At 42.3% G+C, this 16,151-nt stretch overlaps 1 protein-coding gene across 1 annotated transcript in view; it reads right to left on the reverse strand.

The window, feature by feature from the left end:
* tle2b (TLE family member 2, transcriptional corepressor b) overlaps window positions 1-16,151 on the reverse strand; it is a 51,660-nt gene that overhangs the window by 16,279 nt on the left and 19,230 nt on the right. The window contains exon 5 of the mRNA XM_088312675.1: window positions 385-447. Coding sequence (XP_088168801.1) covers window positions 385-447 — 63 coding nt within the window. The remainder of the gene's footprint in view (window positions 1-384; window positions 448-16,151) is intronic.

Genomic DNA, 16,151 nt, shown 5'->3' on the forward strand with positions numbered 1-16,151 from the left:
GATTCAACATGCAATTATATATATATATAATATATATTATATATATATAATATTTTTTAAATTAATTTTTAAAATATTTTTTTAATTAAAATAATAACTACATTTCGTATCTAAATTGCAGCCTTTGTGATTTGAACATTGCATTCTATTCCAATACGATATAAATTTGAATTTTGATTTTTTTTTTTTAAATTTTGAACTCTAAAACAAACTCTTTGCATTTTTCTTGTAAAAAAAATGCAAGGAAGCTTTATTGCAACTAAGTTTTTAATCTACCAAACACAAATTCCGTACTTTTTTTTTTTTTTTTGTGTGCTATGTTCATCTGAAATGGTTTAAATGCAGGTAAAATGTGCAAATGTGTCTGGCGAGGATCGCACTCACCTCTTGAGAAAGGAAAGGGATGATCTGAGCGCAGATGGCACTGAGACGCTTCACAATCTCCGCCTATGATGGGAGGAAAAGGAGAAAGAGTGAGAGAGAGAGAGAGGCAACTTGATCACATCACATATGGCAAAGTGCACAATGAACACAGAGCAGATGATACGCATTTACAGCACATTAAGCCTTCGCCGCATCACAGAAACATGCTTCTAATGAGGTTGTGTCGGAGGAAGAACGTGCTCGTCGGGATAAAGGCAGCGTGAGAGCGCTTTTCAGCAACCTCCCTTTTTTTTTTCTTTGGGACTCCATACTCATGCACCACCTTCACACTCGTTACAGTCCTCTTTTTCATTGCCAGGACACTTCATTAGGTACGCCTACACACTGTACAGCAGGTGTGGGCAACATATGGCTTGTGGGTCACATACAGTTCTTCAATCTGGCCCTGTGTGCTTAAATGATTACAATTAAATGAATTCTGTGTATTTTATCATTAAAATAAGTATTTTATATACCTATTTATAGATTTCACATGAATATATATATTTGATTAAAGAAATTATGTAGCTATATAATGATATGTGTCGGTCAATGTTGAGAAATATTACCACATCCCTAGTTTTAATAGGGTGTGCACACTTATGCAACCACATTAGTTTATTTCGGTTCTGCTCTCAAAAAGTTCCATTAAAAAAAAAAAATGCAATAGAGACGAGCGAGTACAGATTATAGGTCAGGGTAGGAAAAAGAAAAAGTTTTGGAAAAAAAAAAAAAAGATTTATCGTCATCACAAAAATCTGGCACCGGGGGCGTGCGAATTTGTTCCATCCACTGCAGCTATGGATTATGCGGGTGTTCCGAATAAAGTATGCGTCACTTGCCTGTCGGTTCGATTGGTGATAATATCGAAAGGATAGGAATATGCCTAAAAAAAATTGTTAACATTGTGTTCATTCAGGTGCACAAACCTAGTTAGCATCCAGTGGCGCGCACAAACACGCACACACACACACACACACACTCACACGTGCACACAAAGCCTCTGCTGTGCGTCTAATTCTATTTGTCTGAGTGCCCTCAGCCTCATTTTGTTCCCTTCCTCACTCAGCCGTTCTCTCTCTTCCTACAACAGCTCTCACACGGAGCCATTATTACGCCATTCACCCTCCTCTTCCTCACTGCTCTCGCCTCCCTTGGCTTGCCACTGCCTTTGCTTTCTCTCATCTCTCTGTGGTTTGCTCCCCCGCCCCCCCCCACACCTCCTTTCCTCTTTTTAATTTTTCCATTATCGGCCTCTCTCCATTACGTTCTCACTTTAATTTCCTAGATCCGTCTTCTTCCCGCCACTGGGGGATGCCGAACGGAAGAGCGGAGGACATGAAAAAGGGGGGAGGTGGTGGTGGTGGTGGTGGGGGGGGGTGATCAAGAGCAGCCATCAAGCAAGCATCCACGCCATGCAAACACACTCATCTGTATGATGAGCCGGCCTGTCAGTCGCGGCCAGTGGAATCGCGGGCGTCATCGCACATAGTTGCAAGGACACAGCCCAATTACCTTCGACGTTTCGTCGTGTCGTCGTGTGTGGAGAGTAATGATCGGGATGTATGCGTGGGCAAATGCAATATTTTGCGATCTGACTGTGGTTTACAATTGAATGAAACCTTGAAAAGTTTTTGGGTTTTTTTTAACTCCCCAATCTGCGACCATTTACTTGTGAAGGGGTTATGCTCAAGACAACAGGTGTCAAACTCTGGCCCGTGGGCCAAATTTGGCCCACAGTGTAACTCAAGAAATTCCCTATTTAAATACAGTACTCCCTTGAAATATTTTTGTAACATTTACGGCTCTTATTTTCTTCAAGGACTTTAAACATGCTTTTAAAAGAATACAAAAACATTTAAAATAAGAATCTTGTATATAGAGAGAGAGGAATGGACAAGACAAAATAATATTGTCCAATATTACGGCATATCAATCTTTTGTGTTGAAATCCCTAACAAAGGCAACATCTCACAAAACACATCAATAATCATGACCAAAGTAAACAGAAAATGAACACAGAGTCGTCGCTTCCTGTCGCCGTAGAACGCAGGATTAAAGAGGATTTAATGTGCAATAATCAAGAACGAAAAGTAGGCCCCGCAAGGAACCTGCGAAGGATGAGGGAGACGCGGTGGCAGGGTAACTGTTTGGCGTACCAATATTGCTCATTGAAATTAATTTACGTACATGTTCTAGCAAAAAATAAATAAATAAATAAATTTTTAGGTCATGAGTTTTAAATGAAGAACACCAATACTGTATAAAAAACTCATTATTATACCACATGTGTGTCTTTAAGTGACTGACATGAAATGGGTGATGAAAATGTCGAGCAGACATGGTAGCAATTTGGGTGCCGTTGGACAAAATGAGTCGGAATCGTTTATTTTTGGAGGACCGGCGGAACTAGCCAAAATGAGCCTAAAACGGCCACTTCAAACCAAAATGACAGATTTCCCAGAAAACACGGCGGCAAGGGATTTGAACCTACAATGTGGAACGATTCGATGAAAAATAGTGCGGCGGCGGCGGCATCACATGATCAAACTGTGGAAGAAATGGATCACGTCAGGACGGATGCACGCTTGATGTGTGGAGAAGCGCACGGGGATGTGAAAATTAAACTGTCAGTTTTTCAAAGCCGCTTTTGAGGCAACTCTTTTTGTCCGTTTTAACTACATTACAGCGAGAAATGAAGCGAGGCACGAGGGACTCACTTGGTTTGCGAGTGTGCACGGTCCACATAGTTTTGCTCTTGATAATCATCGGAACAGAGGCTAACAAAGGAGTGCGTGTGCTTGAATCAACAACATCTGCGAACGAGCAAGCGTTCTCCTATTTGGCAAACGCTCTCGCAATCTGGAAACAATTCAATCAGCCGCTTTGCCAAACGCTGATTGAAGACACAATGATGGGGCTGGAGCGACGTCATGTTAGCAACTGTGAAGACTTGCTGTGGCAAATCAAGGTACGTTTATTTAGGCGCAGCATTGAATACATGAAAGTTTTTCTAGGAGCTTTATTTAAGTATAGAAAATATTTTTAATAAATGAATAAAAATGTATTGGTAGTTTACTGCTCACCACTGTAGATTTAGCAAATGGAGTTCATCCCAAATTTAAATATTTTACAGAAAGAATTGTGATACAGAGGGACTCCCAAAAATGTGGTGGATTACTGTAAAGACATTTAAAATAGAAAATAAAATTAAAAAAAAAATTGAAAAAAAAGAAACTTCTTTAACTTCTGCGTTTTAGTTAACACAGAACTTGCGAGTATGGCCCAACCGGTGGAGTCTTTGAGGGCGATGCCGATTCCAATATTTGTCAGAATGAAATTACGGGAACCGATTAATCGACCGATTAATTGAAAAATTAGCAAAATAACTCTTTTTGGGTTACCTTAACGGTTTAAAAAAAAAGATGTGAATTACAGGCAGAGCATTTTTGAGTTTTTGACAATACTCAGTTTGTTGCTATTTGTTTAATTTTAGAACAAAGAAAAAAAATCTGCAAAAATTGGGTGACTTTTTTTTTTGCAGATTTTTTTGGGGGGGTAGATGCTTGAATGTTATTTTCTGTCTTTTGTTGCAATGTTTTAACGTGTAAAAAAACAAACAAACAAAAAAATTGTCCAATTTTATTACTGAGTTTTCCAATAATTTTAAAGAGCTACCATCAGTCGATTAAATCTGCAATCTATTTGTCAGCGCCCCAATTTCTGTCTCACCAATAACTCTCATGAGACAAGATTTTTTTTCAAGACACGGAAAAATGAAAAAAGATTTTACTCAGCCAAGTGTGTTGATTCTCTGCAAAGACAATTGATTTTGTGCACACACAGCTCCACTTCTTTCATACCGTGCGCCACCGCACTGACAAGACAAAAAGTAATCGAACACACTAACACGGGTAATAATAGCAGCAACAAAAAAAATAAATAATAATATATATATATTTTTTTTAATATCAGGGTTGGGTATGAATATTGGAGGAGCATTGCTGTGGGGTGAAAGCAGCCAAAAAGCCAGCAGGGGGCTTTGCACTATAATAAAAAGTGGGCTCGGCCGCAAGCAAGTGTGCACCAAGCCAGGTGTCACAAACATGAACAGAGATGCCCATCCACAGGCCTGCCAAAGCGCAGCCACCAGGGAGTGCTGGCACAAGCTGGACGGATGGAGGGATGTGCGGATGGAGGTAGGAACAGATACAAAGAAGAGAAAGACAGGGGGAAGCGGCGAAGGCGAAGGGGGGGCGGGGGGTCGATAAACACCTGAGGGCAGATAAGCTGCCAACTGCAGAGAGAAAGCGAGAGGCAAGCTTTAGATTGTCCAAAAAAAAAAAAAAAAAAAAAACGGAGGTGAAAAAACAATAACTATAGCTGTCATTTAACAACCATTTCCTTCCCTTTTTTTTTGGTTATTCTCTTAAAATGATAATATAGGAAGGAAATAAGCTTGTGAGGAAATTAAGGTGGCGAGGAGAAATGCAAGAATTAGCTCCGGGACAAGGACACACTGTTCTTGAGGCTGTGGTACATGTTCGCGTGTCACAGCCTGAAACACGCACACACACACGCGCGCGCGCAAAATGACTGACAGACAGACAGACACAGAAAGCACGCTCACACTTGTTATCTTGTTTGCTCGCTGATATAATGATCATCACACCCAGAAAGCGTTTATACAATCAGTGTCTTGTTAATACAACCTGAAATGTGTGCAAACGCAACACACACACACACACACACAGACACACGCACACAAAAAGGTGCAAACATTTTGAGTCTCAGTTCATTTTCAAATGGCTCATTCAAAGGTTTGAACTGCGGTTTTGGCAGCGGTGTGCTTGTGAAGAAGAACAGTGAGGATGTGAAACAACTTGTCAACATTAAGAATGTAAACTATTCACGCCAGCAGCAACGCACATTTGAAGAAAAAAAATAAAAGGGCTTCCAAGTGCTTTGTGCCAGCTCATTCTTATCAAATGAAATGACATTCAACTTGTTAGCGTTCGCAACGCATTCTCGGGAGTTCCTTCGGTGGTTTGCGTATAGTGCCGTTGACTTTCAAATACTTCAAAACGTAACCTTCGCCGCACCATTTGATTGATTGTTGCCTTTCAAGTTGTTTCTAAATTCAAAACAATTTTCACATTTGCAATAACGGAAAGTGAATGAATTCTATTCCTCTTATCCTGTCCCAGCTGTCACAATTTCAAAACTGTCAAAAACCCTTTTTTAAAGGGACAGTGACATTTTTGGGCGTGTCCTGTTATGAAAGCTAAGTCCACCCAAATTTGTGTTACTCAACGGAACTGATTGTCAGAAGCTAATTGTTTGCTAACTTTTCACAGCGGAATGCTTGAGTGAGTTTTTTTTTTTGTTTGTTTTTTTTGTGTATGTGTGTGTGTTCGGCATCTACAAAACACGACAATACACACACTTTCATTTTCATGCTTGCTGGTGTCCCTAAAGAAGTGATTCATTTAATCCTAAGAATAATTCTAAATACATCCGATGGTGATCTTTTGGTTGAGTTGAGCGAACCGCTTTTGCGACGTTCCGTTTTAATTCCGATTGTCTGTCTGTCAATTTCCTTAAGCAAACTAAACTTTTCTATCTGCTATTACGCCGTTTGAAAGGTCACGCACAGCTGTGGCTCGCCATGATTTTGTCAAACAAGAAGTTCTGTTTTCATCCCAGCACCTGGCTCGGTGGACCAGAATCACACCCCGAGTGGAAAAGCTCTACGGAGCTAACTTTGCTATCTCTAATCATTCCCTCGCTTCGTCTCTGCCCACGTCGTAAAAAACCCGGAGTAAAAATTTTACACATGCCTGTCGGCTTTACGATGGCTTGTCAAAATGGATTTGAGGAAAAGTTGGGCAGGTGGAAAGAAAGGAAAGACACGGGGGAAGGGAAGAGACACTTGTGGGTATGTTTGAAAAAGTAAATAACAGCTGCATCGAATGTCGTCTGTATAGTTCATGGTCACGTGGGAAAAACCAGCTTAGTGAGAAGGTTTAAAAAACACAAAAAACGGAGGGCATTTATTGATGAAGTGAAAAAAATATTTGAAGAAATCAAATTTTCTTTACAAAAAAAAATGTTCTACGCAAGCCCTCTTGCTAAAACATGGCACTTGGATTAATATTGCGTTTGTAAAATATGAGTTAAGCACCCAATTCCATCTGTTCTAAGCCATCTTAGGGTCGGCCATTTTGCCACTTCCTGTTGACGGAAAATGACATCACAGGTCCTCAGGGCTCAAGTAAAGACCAATCACGGCTCAGCTGTTTTCTGAAGCTCCATCATGATTGGTCATTCAGCACGTGTGTCAGAAGTGACAAAATGGCCGCCCGCTGAGATGGCTAAAAACGGGTGGATTTTGCTGCTTAACTCAAATTCCACAAACATAACATTAATCAGAACGCCGTGTTTGGACGAGTGAAGAGAGAGAACCTTTTATTGCAAATATTTTTTTCGGGTTGACTTCCCCTTTAAATACTAACGAAGCACTAATAAAAATAAAAGTGAGAGGGGTGTATGAACAACTCTGTTGGATATACATCATTTGGTGAAACCGCAAGTTTTCGAGTATTAAGAACCCGGTTCTCTCACGGTCTCATCGGCAAATAGAAGTTAAAAATAATTGAAAATCTTTACTTGAAAGAACTTAAACCAGTCACATATTGCCAGAAGAAAGTCCGAACAAGTTCGATGGAAAAGAACCCCCGTCACGAGAGGGACTTCCCGCCAAAGCTCAGCTTTGTGTCCGGCCTGCCGGGATGACAGCCGCGAACGGCGCTTGCCTTCATTCATCTTGCCAATCAAGCTTGCAGAGTTTGAACGTGATTAGCGTCCTGTGCCGGCAACTCCGAGCCCAGTCGGCTTCGGGCCTGCCCGTCGACGCATTCGAAGAGTACGGGAACGAAAGGTGAGCGTTTCATCCCACTCACTGACTGAGAAATCGCTAACATCTCTTCTATTTCTGCCACGAGCGGCTCTCCTCCTTGTGATCGACCGCTGCAGCGAACACTGTTGACCCTGCAGGAGCCGAGGCTTGTTCGAGACGGCCGCCTTTTACTAGCATCCGGAAAGGGAAAAAAAAAAGCGATCAAATAAATGCCAGAGAATGTCGAATCAATCTGAGGAATTGAATTGAAAAAAAAAAAAAAGAGTGTGAATGCTGAGGGGGGCACGTGTGACCCTGGGGAACACGCTTTCCCCCCCCCGCCATATTACAATAAAGTGTAATTGCACATCCAGTCCAGTAGTTGGCAGTAGTGCGCTTCATTGCCCATTGGATAAAATAAAAAAGAAATCGGCACAAATTGTTATATTCATTTTTGTTTCGTAGTTTAAAGTGTTTTATATATTGTGCTCCTGAGTTAATGTTGCTGAAGTCAGTTTCAATTTATTTATTGATTTTTTTTTTCAATTTTATTTTCAGCAGCAAATGGTGCGATAAGTCTGTCAAAAATGTTTACAGCTTGAACAAGGATATTATTATTTTTATTTATTTTTTTAATTTCAGGCAAATTGATGCACTTGTGGGGTGCACTGGTGGGGTGCGAACGCAAATTGTTTTCTTCGTGCAAGGTGGGGCGAGGTCCGAAAGACATTAAAATGCTGCTCGACATCGCGACATGTTTTCGAGCTACCCGCCAAATTTGTCTGTTTTCTCCAAATCGCGATTCCAAATGAAGAAACAAGAGACGCCGATTTGAACCGGGCAGCACGGCATCCTCGCACTTCTGACGTTTGAGGTTTTGGCTCGCATCTCTGCCGTTCCTGTTTGGAGTTTACACGTTCTCCCTGTGCTTGTAATTTCACCCACTCGAGTACTTTCATCTCCCTCTCGCGCTCTTTTAAGACTCCAAATTGTCCTTAGGTGCGAACGTTAGCGGGAATGTTGGTTTGTATATGTGCCCCGTGATTAGCTGGCGATCCCGCCGCTTGCCAAAAGTCATTTGGGATCGGCTCCAGCGTACCGCCGACCCAAATGAGAAAATGGATGGATGGATCCCGTGTAAACATTGAAATTGGCTGTCCTTGAAAATGGAGGAGCGTAACGGCGCACGTATTTGTATTCTGATTAATTGGGCACGGTACACAGGTTGTGAGTTCCCACGCCGAACGCAGTCGAAAAGGGGAAGGGAGTCTAGACACACGTCTATTGTAAAAAAAACAAAAAAACAAACGCAGGCTAGTGAAAATATTGCCAAGCAGGATGCATTTGGAAATACGTCACGTGGTAATGTTCAAATGTCCTCTTATGACTTTTGGCAAACAGCTTAAGCACCAAAAGGTCCCGGAGGGAATATTGTACCTGAAGGCCTGCGTGCTACTGGTATTACGAAATCTGCCTGGCAACACGAGCTAGCTGAATTCTGATTGGATGAAAACTCTCACCTAAAAATACAAAACCAGGATATAATATGATCAGGATTTCTTGATTGTGTTAGGCCAGCAGAGAAGGCCTTGACCGCCCACCACCGTTTGGAGTATACAGAGTGTCCCAAAAGTCACGTTGTTCAGTTATTTCATTGGACCACCATTTTGTCGTTGCATTTAATAGGCATGCACGTAATATTGACAGTCTTTTTTTTTTATTCTCCCCATGTACTGCATGTATAAAATTTTTTTTAAAAAAGCCCCTTTCTTATGAGCTTGTGGTGTAAATATAGCCTAAACTGTTGTGAGAATAGTCTCTATCCAAACACAAAGTGAATCTTATCTAATCCCCCCCGCTTGCAAACTGGACCACATCCGTCCCGCGTGAATAGCGAAAGGTCAATATTTGTCGCCGGTGACGCTCTAATCAGACACTGATTGGTGTTTGAGGCTCGCAGCAGTTCAATGACATCAGCTCCTTCTTCCTCTCCGCCTCCTTTCTCATCCTTCCATTCTGTTGCCTCATTTTGAAATCGCTCTCCGTCGTTTTCCCCTCAGCACACTTGGACTTGCACCTTTACTCTCCCTCCCTGCCCTCTTTCTCGTTCTCTCTCTCTCTCATCTCCCCCTCTCCCGCCTCACCGCTGCCTCGTCCCCCCCCTCTCTCTCTCCACTGGGCAGCGTGCCAGCTCGTCTTCCCTGGCATGACGCCAGCCACCCGCCCCTCCCCCCACAAACCTCCCTTGCCTCTGATTGATGGCCCTGCTGTTATGGAGGGAGAAGAAGGGAAATAGGGAGGAAGAAAAAAATGCAATCGCCAAACACACACACACTAAAGCAGTAACAATCAGACACACATACACGTACAAATACAGCTAAACACACAAAATGAGTCACACACACACACACAGCCGAGAAGGGTGCACACAGAAAAGCAATCCAAACAGAGCGGAGAAGTGCACACATGGAGTACAAAGAGCTGTGTGCAGAGCAAGCAAAGCCTCCCAGCATGAAAGCGACAAATGCACACACACACACGCACGCGCACGTGCACACACACAAAAAGACAAGATTCATAGTAGAACCACGACTAGACAGGCAGCCGAAAGAAACATTTAGACAAGAAAAAAAGTTGCGCACCATGCAAGTGGAGAGAGTTTGAAGCGAGGCGAGCATGTGATGAGGCGCCGTGAAGTTTGATTTAGAGATATGGAGAGTCATTAAATTGAGCTGCCGTGGGCGAGCGGTTAGCACGATGGGCTCAAAGTGCAGAGGTCGTGGGTTCCATTCCGGCTGCGGCCTTCCCGTGTGGAGTTTGCAAGTTTTAACCCGAGTTTGGGTGGGTTTTCTCCGGGTACTCCAGTTTCCTCCCACATTCCAAAAAACATGCATGGCACTTGAAATTGCCGCTAGGTATGAGCGTGAGCGTGGATGGATGTTTGTCTCTGTGTGCCCAGCGATTGGCTGGCAACCAGTTCAGGGTGTGCCCCGCCTACTGCACCTATCGGATGAAATCTCGTGTTCTTTTGAAGGACCACTCAAAATGGCTAAAATGGCAACTTGTCGCTCTGAGTTTGAATTCCAATTCTGGGGACTCCGGCGTTTATATTTCATTGAAGACTGTTCAGAGGTCTGAACCTTGTTTGTCTCTTGTGCCCTTGCGATTGGCTGGCGACCAGTCCAGGGTGTACTCCGCCTCTCAACCAAAATCCGTCGGAACAAACTCCAGTTCACAAGCTCAAGTGCTAGACAGAATGGCTGGATGGTCTTTGTTGTCAGGTGATTTTTTTTTTTTTTTTTTGCGAGTGTCCTCACGACCGACACGCTGAGCGAATTTCATGTTACTAAGTGAAATTTGTTTCGGTGACAGACATTTTAAAATTAATTTCCTAATTTTGAAAGGAAAGGACGAAAAACGTGACCAGGAAGCGCGTGCCTCCGAAATAATAACATCGATGAAAAAAAGCAATTTTAAGAGGGCCACATGATGAATAATGATTAATAAATAAATAAATAAACACAGTACACACACACACACACACATCATATTGGATGTTCCATTAGCCCAATCGTTCATGCAGAATGTAAGATTTACGTCATAGAAGAGGCGGAACGCAGCACATTAATTACTTCATGGCGATGTTATCAAGCGTTGCCGTGAGAACGAAAACAATCTCACATAGACCGCGCACGTAACGGCCGCAGCTGAAGACGCCTCTAAAAATACACACGTTTGTACACACAGGGATTGATTTTTTTTTTTTTTTTTTTTTCTAGGGCATGTGAGTGTGAGACCCAAATGCGGCGGCGCTCCAGCGGCGGTTGCAGACTAACAAGCATCCTTCTTCCTCCTTCTTACGCTCTGTCTTCTGGCTGTATTATAACTCCAACTATTAGTCATAGCCGCACGTTGCCAGCTCACCAGCTTGCGCAGACAGCCTGCATACGTCCCCCCCCCCCCCCCGCGACGTAGTCAAATACAATGCAGCACTTTGCATGTATTTTTGGGCGCCCTTGTTGGTGCAAGACAAAAACGCGAGTCGCTTTTGCTTTTCGAAGACAATTATAGTCCACGGATCGTAACGAAAATAGCCGCTTCAATGTACAGTCAGGTTAATTGTGTTTATGGAGGTGAACTTGATGTTAAATGATAGAATTTGAAAGTTTAACAGAGACATATATTCTCTCTTTCTCACACACACACACACGCACAAAAAAAAATCTCCTCTAGCAGAGTGACAAAGGCGAGATGTTAAAAGGCTGCCTCGACGGGAATTCCACTTTCTCTTCAGTTAATTTTCTCTCGCGTCACATTTTTCACCTCCCCTTTTTATTTCCTCTCATTGCTTTTGCCGACCACGTTAATTCGTCTCACCTCTAAAGGGTTCCAGCCTGCTTCATCTCTCTGCGCCTCATTATTCACCAACGAGCTTCTTTGCACGCACGCGCAACACACACACCGTACAGACAGCGCGCGCGCGCGAGAGAGAGAGAGAGACAGATATCAAAGCTGCACACAAGTAGAGCACACAGACGCGGCAACATGTGCAAAGAGAGTCGTCACACATCAAGTGATCAGAGAGAGAGCAAATAAACGGCAGAAATACACGCGGTCATCTGACCGTTCTGCCGCTGACTTGACCCACATACGCAGGCGGGCGCTAATCTTGCTCGTTAAATACAAACGGTGGGAGAGAAATAAATAAATAAATAAATATGATCAAGTGGCTGCGTGGTAGGAGCGACACGGCAAGTGAGAGGGAGTGAGATTGAGGAGAGGAGGAAAAAAAAAAAAACGTAGAAAGAGCGAGAGCGGAAAAGGTCCAATCCTATTATGAAGAGACGTCTCGAGTTGAAATTGAAGGCATCTCTCGCTCCCTCCTCCTTATCCTTCCTCCTCGTCACTCTCTCTTTCTCTCCTCCTTTCCCAATGAGATGAGGATTCAGGTCACAGCTCAAGCCAAATTCTGTCCAACACACACACATGACGTTTACTTTATTGTGGGGGGGGGGGGGGGAAGTGCGCAAAAATCAGGCACGGCTGAGTGATTCTGGACACACAAAGACACACAGTGATGGAGGGGATGAAAGCGGGGAGCAGGAAGGAAGGACAGCCAGCTGCTTCGTGTGTCCTCGGGAGTCCACAGAGGAAAAGGCCTGGCTGCAGAACATCCCGACTGTCCTGTCCTGTCCTGTTCTTTGGAGGCACTCTGTGGCTTTGTGCAGCATCCTATGTACGATTTGGACTGGACGATGTGCGCGCTGCATACGCACTTACAAGATGATGACCACTCGCACAATCTAGTGATTGATCAAATCAACTCATGCACTACCAGAAGTGTAAAAAAAAAAGTATCTTTGACGTCTTTAGCCGTCAATGGTGGTTCATTCAGGCTTAATTCGGACTTTGTGACAAAAGTAACTCAAATGATAGTTTTTGTGTTCATTTGTGGTCATTAAGGGGTTAAAATTAATGAGCAAGTAAGAATGTATTTTCCCAGACAGCGAAAGTGACATAGCACAATCGTAATGTGAACCACGTCCCCACCTGTTAAATTGTCCTGAGGGCGTTTGTGGAGGTTTTACAAGGGCAGACAGAGAACAGTTCAGTCTCGGCAATTCAAATTCAAAAAAAAAAAAAAAAGGAAAGAAAGAAAAAGGAATGGCTTTTGAGAATAAATGACACCCAAATTACGTTACATGAATGGGAACTTGTGAAAAAGCACAAGGAGTCGATATTCATTTCATCTCTTGTGTAGGAATCGTCGACATTAAATCAGATTTACTGCGATGAATGAATTTTATCGACTATTCATATGAATTCTGCCACCATGGAATTGATTTATTTGAGTAACAAAAATGATCGTAAGTGATTTGCATTGGTAGTAATGTCGAAATTAAAAAAAAAATGAAAAAATGGAACCCTTGCAAACAAGTCGCAGCGTTACCATCTGTTGCGCATTTTTATGAAGCTTCAGAATGGACTTAAGACTTTGTAAAAGGATAAGATCATCACCAAGGTGCATTTATTTAATGCCTCGAGTACCCGCTTAGTTACGCGCACACTGCCAGGAGGAGGAAGTCAAGCTAACCGCAGCAGCAATTGTTCAAGCCATACATGACAGTAACATAAAAACCTTAACGTTCTAAATGCCCTCATCCAAGAAGAATTTGTCTCTCATTGTCCTCAAATGTCTCTTGACTGCTAAGGGTGACATTTTTCTCTTGACAACTCAAAACTCCAGAGTTGGTTTTTACAAAACTGCGGCGCAAATCTAAAGGTGCATTTTCTTCCCTTGTTACAGTCTGCTTGCATTGGCGCCAAATGAGCCATCGTCCGATTAGAACGAGATCATGATGGAGTAAAGCTCCCACTCTATCATGTCCATTAGTCCCACCTACAGGACTGGAGTGGAACAGCATCACCTGTTCAATTAGTATTTAAAAATCAGACATTTTTCAGATGGAGATCTACGCGCCATTATTATCCGTGTGGTTGTTCTCCTGCCACTGGCCAGCTGAGGACACTCTCTTCACCAGAAGTTCCCTTCAAGGCAGCCTCTGACGGCAGGGAGGAAATATCTTATTTCCTGTCTTACCACTTGCTCTCTTTTTTTTGGGGGGCGGGGGGGGCTGCACTGCAGCAGGCTCCGAGCACTTTCCAGCAAAAGCCTTCCACCTAATTCATGCATTCACCACACTCCTCAGGGCGGAACAACACGCCCAAGCCGGACCATTCTTGCAACGCGGTATGCTGTATGTTTGGATTTCAAAGTCTGAGCACATAGAAACCTGGGGGTGGAGGGGAAGAGGGGATCACGAGCAATGACTTGTCGGAAGAGTCGCCTCACTGCGTGCAGGAAACAGCACCCGAGTAGACGGACATCCACGATGCCACTGGAATCGATGTGACACAGCCTTTGCGTCGTTAAAATGGACGATGAAAAAGAGAAGATGAAGAGAGCGCGTGGAGTGAGAAAGAAGGAGGGGGGGGGAGATGTTACAGCTCAATTAATGCCGTCACATGCGATGGCCGCGCCGCTCATAATGATGATGATGATGATGAGCACGAGGAAGACAGAGAGCGATAACGGGATGCTAAAGAGGAAGCTGGAAGCGGGAGAGGAAATAAGAGCAGATAGTGTTCAATCTATTCATGATTCATTATTTCTCAGTGCAGCTCCTTGATGTCTCTTTTCTGCCCCCCCCCCTCCGTTTCTCCACCCTCCACTGCTTTCTTTTCCAGCTTCATCTCATTTCATCTCATCTCAGAGGTCTTTATCAATCGCCATCTTTCCTGTTTACGCTCCCCTCTTTCATGCCTTTCATTTAGCTCGTTACTTTACACATTTTTTTTCGGGATCATTTTTATTTCCCCGGATAACTTCAAAGTTGCCGGTTTTTGGGGTTTTTTTTTTTTCTCACACATTTGACGCTTACATGTAGTGAAAAGGGAACAAAACACAAAGACCTCGGTTAAGCGCGGCCTCAGAATTTGCTGTTTTGGGTTTGGGAAGTACGTCAGCCATAATTGTAGTTTTACATTTGATTGTTTGATCGAGCGAGATATGAGAAGAAAAAAGAATTGGATATTTTTAGGGGGGCGGGGAATAAGTCTTATAAGTACGACAATAAAGAAGTAATTTTTCTATGATTATCATTTTATGACCAAAAAAAAATCAGACTTTATCATCATGAAATCATTCAAACCTATTTTTTAAATAACTCATCCTTTTATAAGAATGAAGTACTTTTTTTTCAGTCCAAATTGTACCAGAAAAAATATTTTATTTGATCAAAATAAAGTAGTAATTTTGCAAGAATAAAGATAAAAAAAAAATTAAAAGGTAACGATTGTGCAAGAAAAAAATGAGAATTAAATTGTGATGGTTTAAGAAAAAAAAAAAAAAATCAAAAGTCAGCAAAAGATTGAAGTCAGAATTTTTCATCAGACCACCGCGGATTGCATGAGATTTATTCCTGTAAAATTCCCAAAAAGTTTTTTTTTTTCGTCATAACATTCTTTTCAGTTGGCTAATTTTCTTTTTTTGCCGTGATTAAATTAAATTAAATGATGAAGTGGCGTCTTTTTTTTTTTTTTTTGCGAATCCAGTGTTGCCTGCACTTTTGGATCTTTTCCTATTCCAAATCTCACTTGTTGTGCAAGTGACAGTGAGCCTGTGGAAGTGAAAAGTGCAAAGTCCCTCTTTGACAGTGATTTATTTTGAAGCCTTAAAAAAAAAAATGACCACATGCTGTTTTCTTTCAGCTTCGGTGCTTTTTTGAGGTTTATTTTCAATTCGCAAACACACAAATCAATGCTAGATTAAACCAAAAAAAAAAAAAAAAAGGTAATAATTTACATGACTTGGCTGCGAGAGGAACTCAATAATCCATTTTTTTTTTTTAAATGTGGTTTTATAATTCAAAGTTATGACCTTGTTGGTTTTTCTTCTCCCGTCTCACCATTTGAGAGTCTCATTCCCTCGTGTTTGTCTGTCAATAATCATGTCTGGTGTCAGCTTTTGGAATCGATGCGAGCCATCCATCTGTCTCTCTAATTGTGCATGTGTCTTGCTTTACGAGTGCAACAAATCTATCATCAAAACCAAATGAATGGCTTTCCTGTTTTCAAACGTGGCCCAAGTCTTTGGCTGCGGACCAGAGAAGAACTTTTTTTTTTGTTTGTTTTTTTCGCAGCGTGGTCAGAGGAAGACATTTTTATGCGTGACTCTCTTTTGTTCAAGCACATTTAGTGGCCGGCACTTCAGGTCAAATTGAAAAGCAATTTTTTTTTTGCAACCTCGGCTCTCAATGAAATCATTTGT

The sequence above is a fragment of the Idiotropiscis lumnitzeri genome, chromosome 13 (assembly GCF_059441095.1).
Source record: "Idiotropiscis lumnitzeri isolate Australia: NSW breed Sydney's pygmy pipehorse chromosome 13, RoL_Ilum_1.0, whole genome shotgun sequence".
In the NCBI taxonomy this organism is placed as follows: domain Eukaryota; kingdom Metazoa; phylum Chordata; class Actinopteri; order Syngnathiformes; family Syngnathidae; genus Idiotropiscis; species Idiotropiscis lumnitzeri.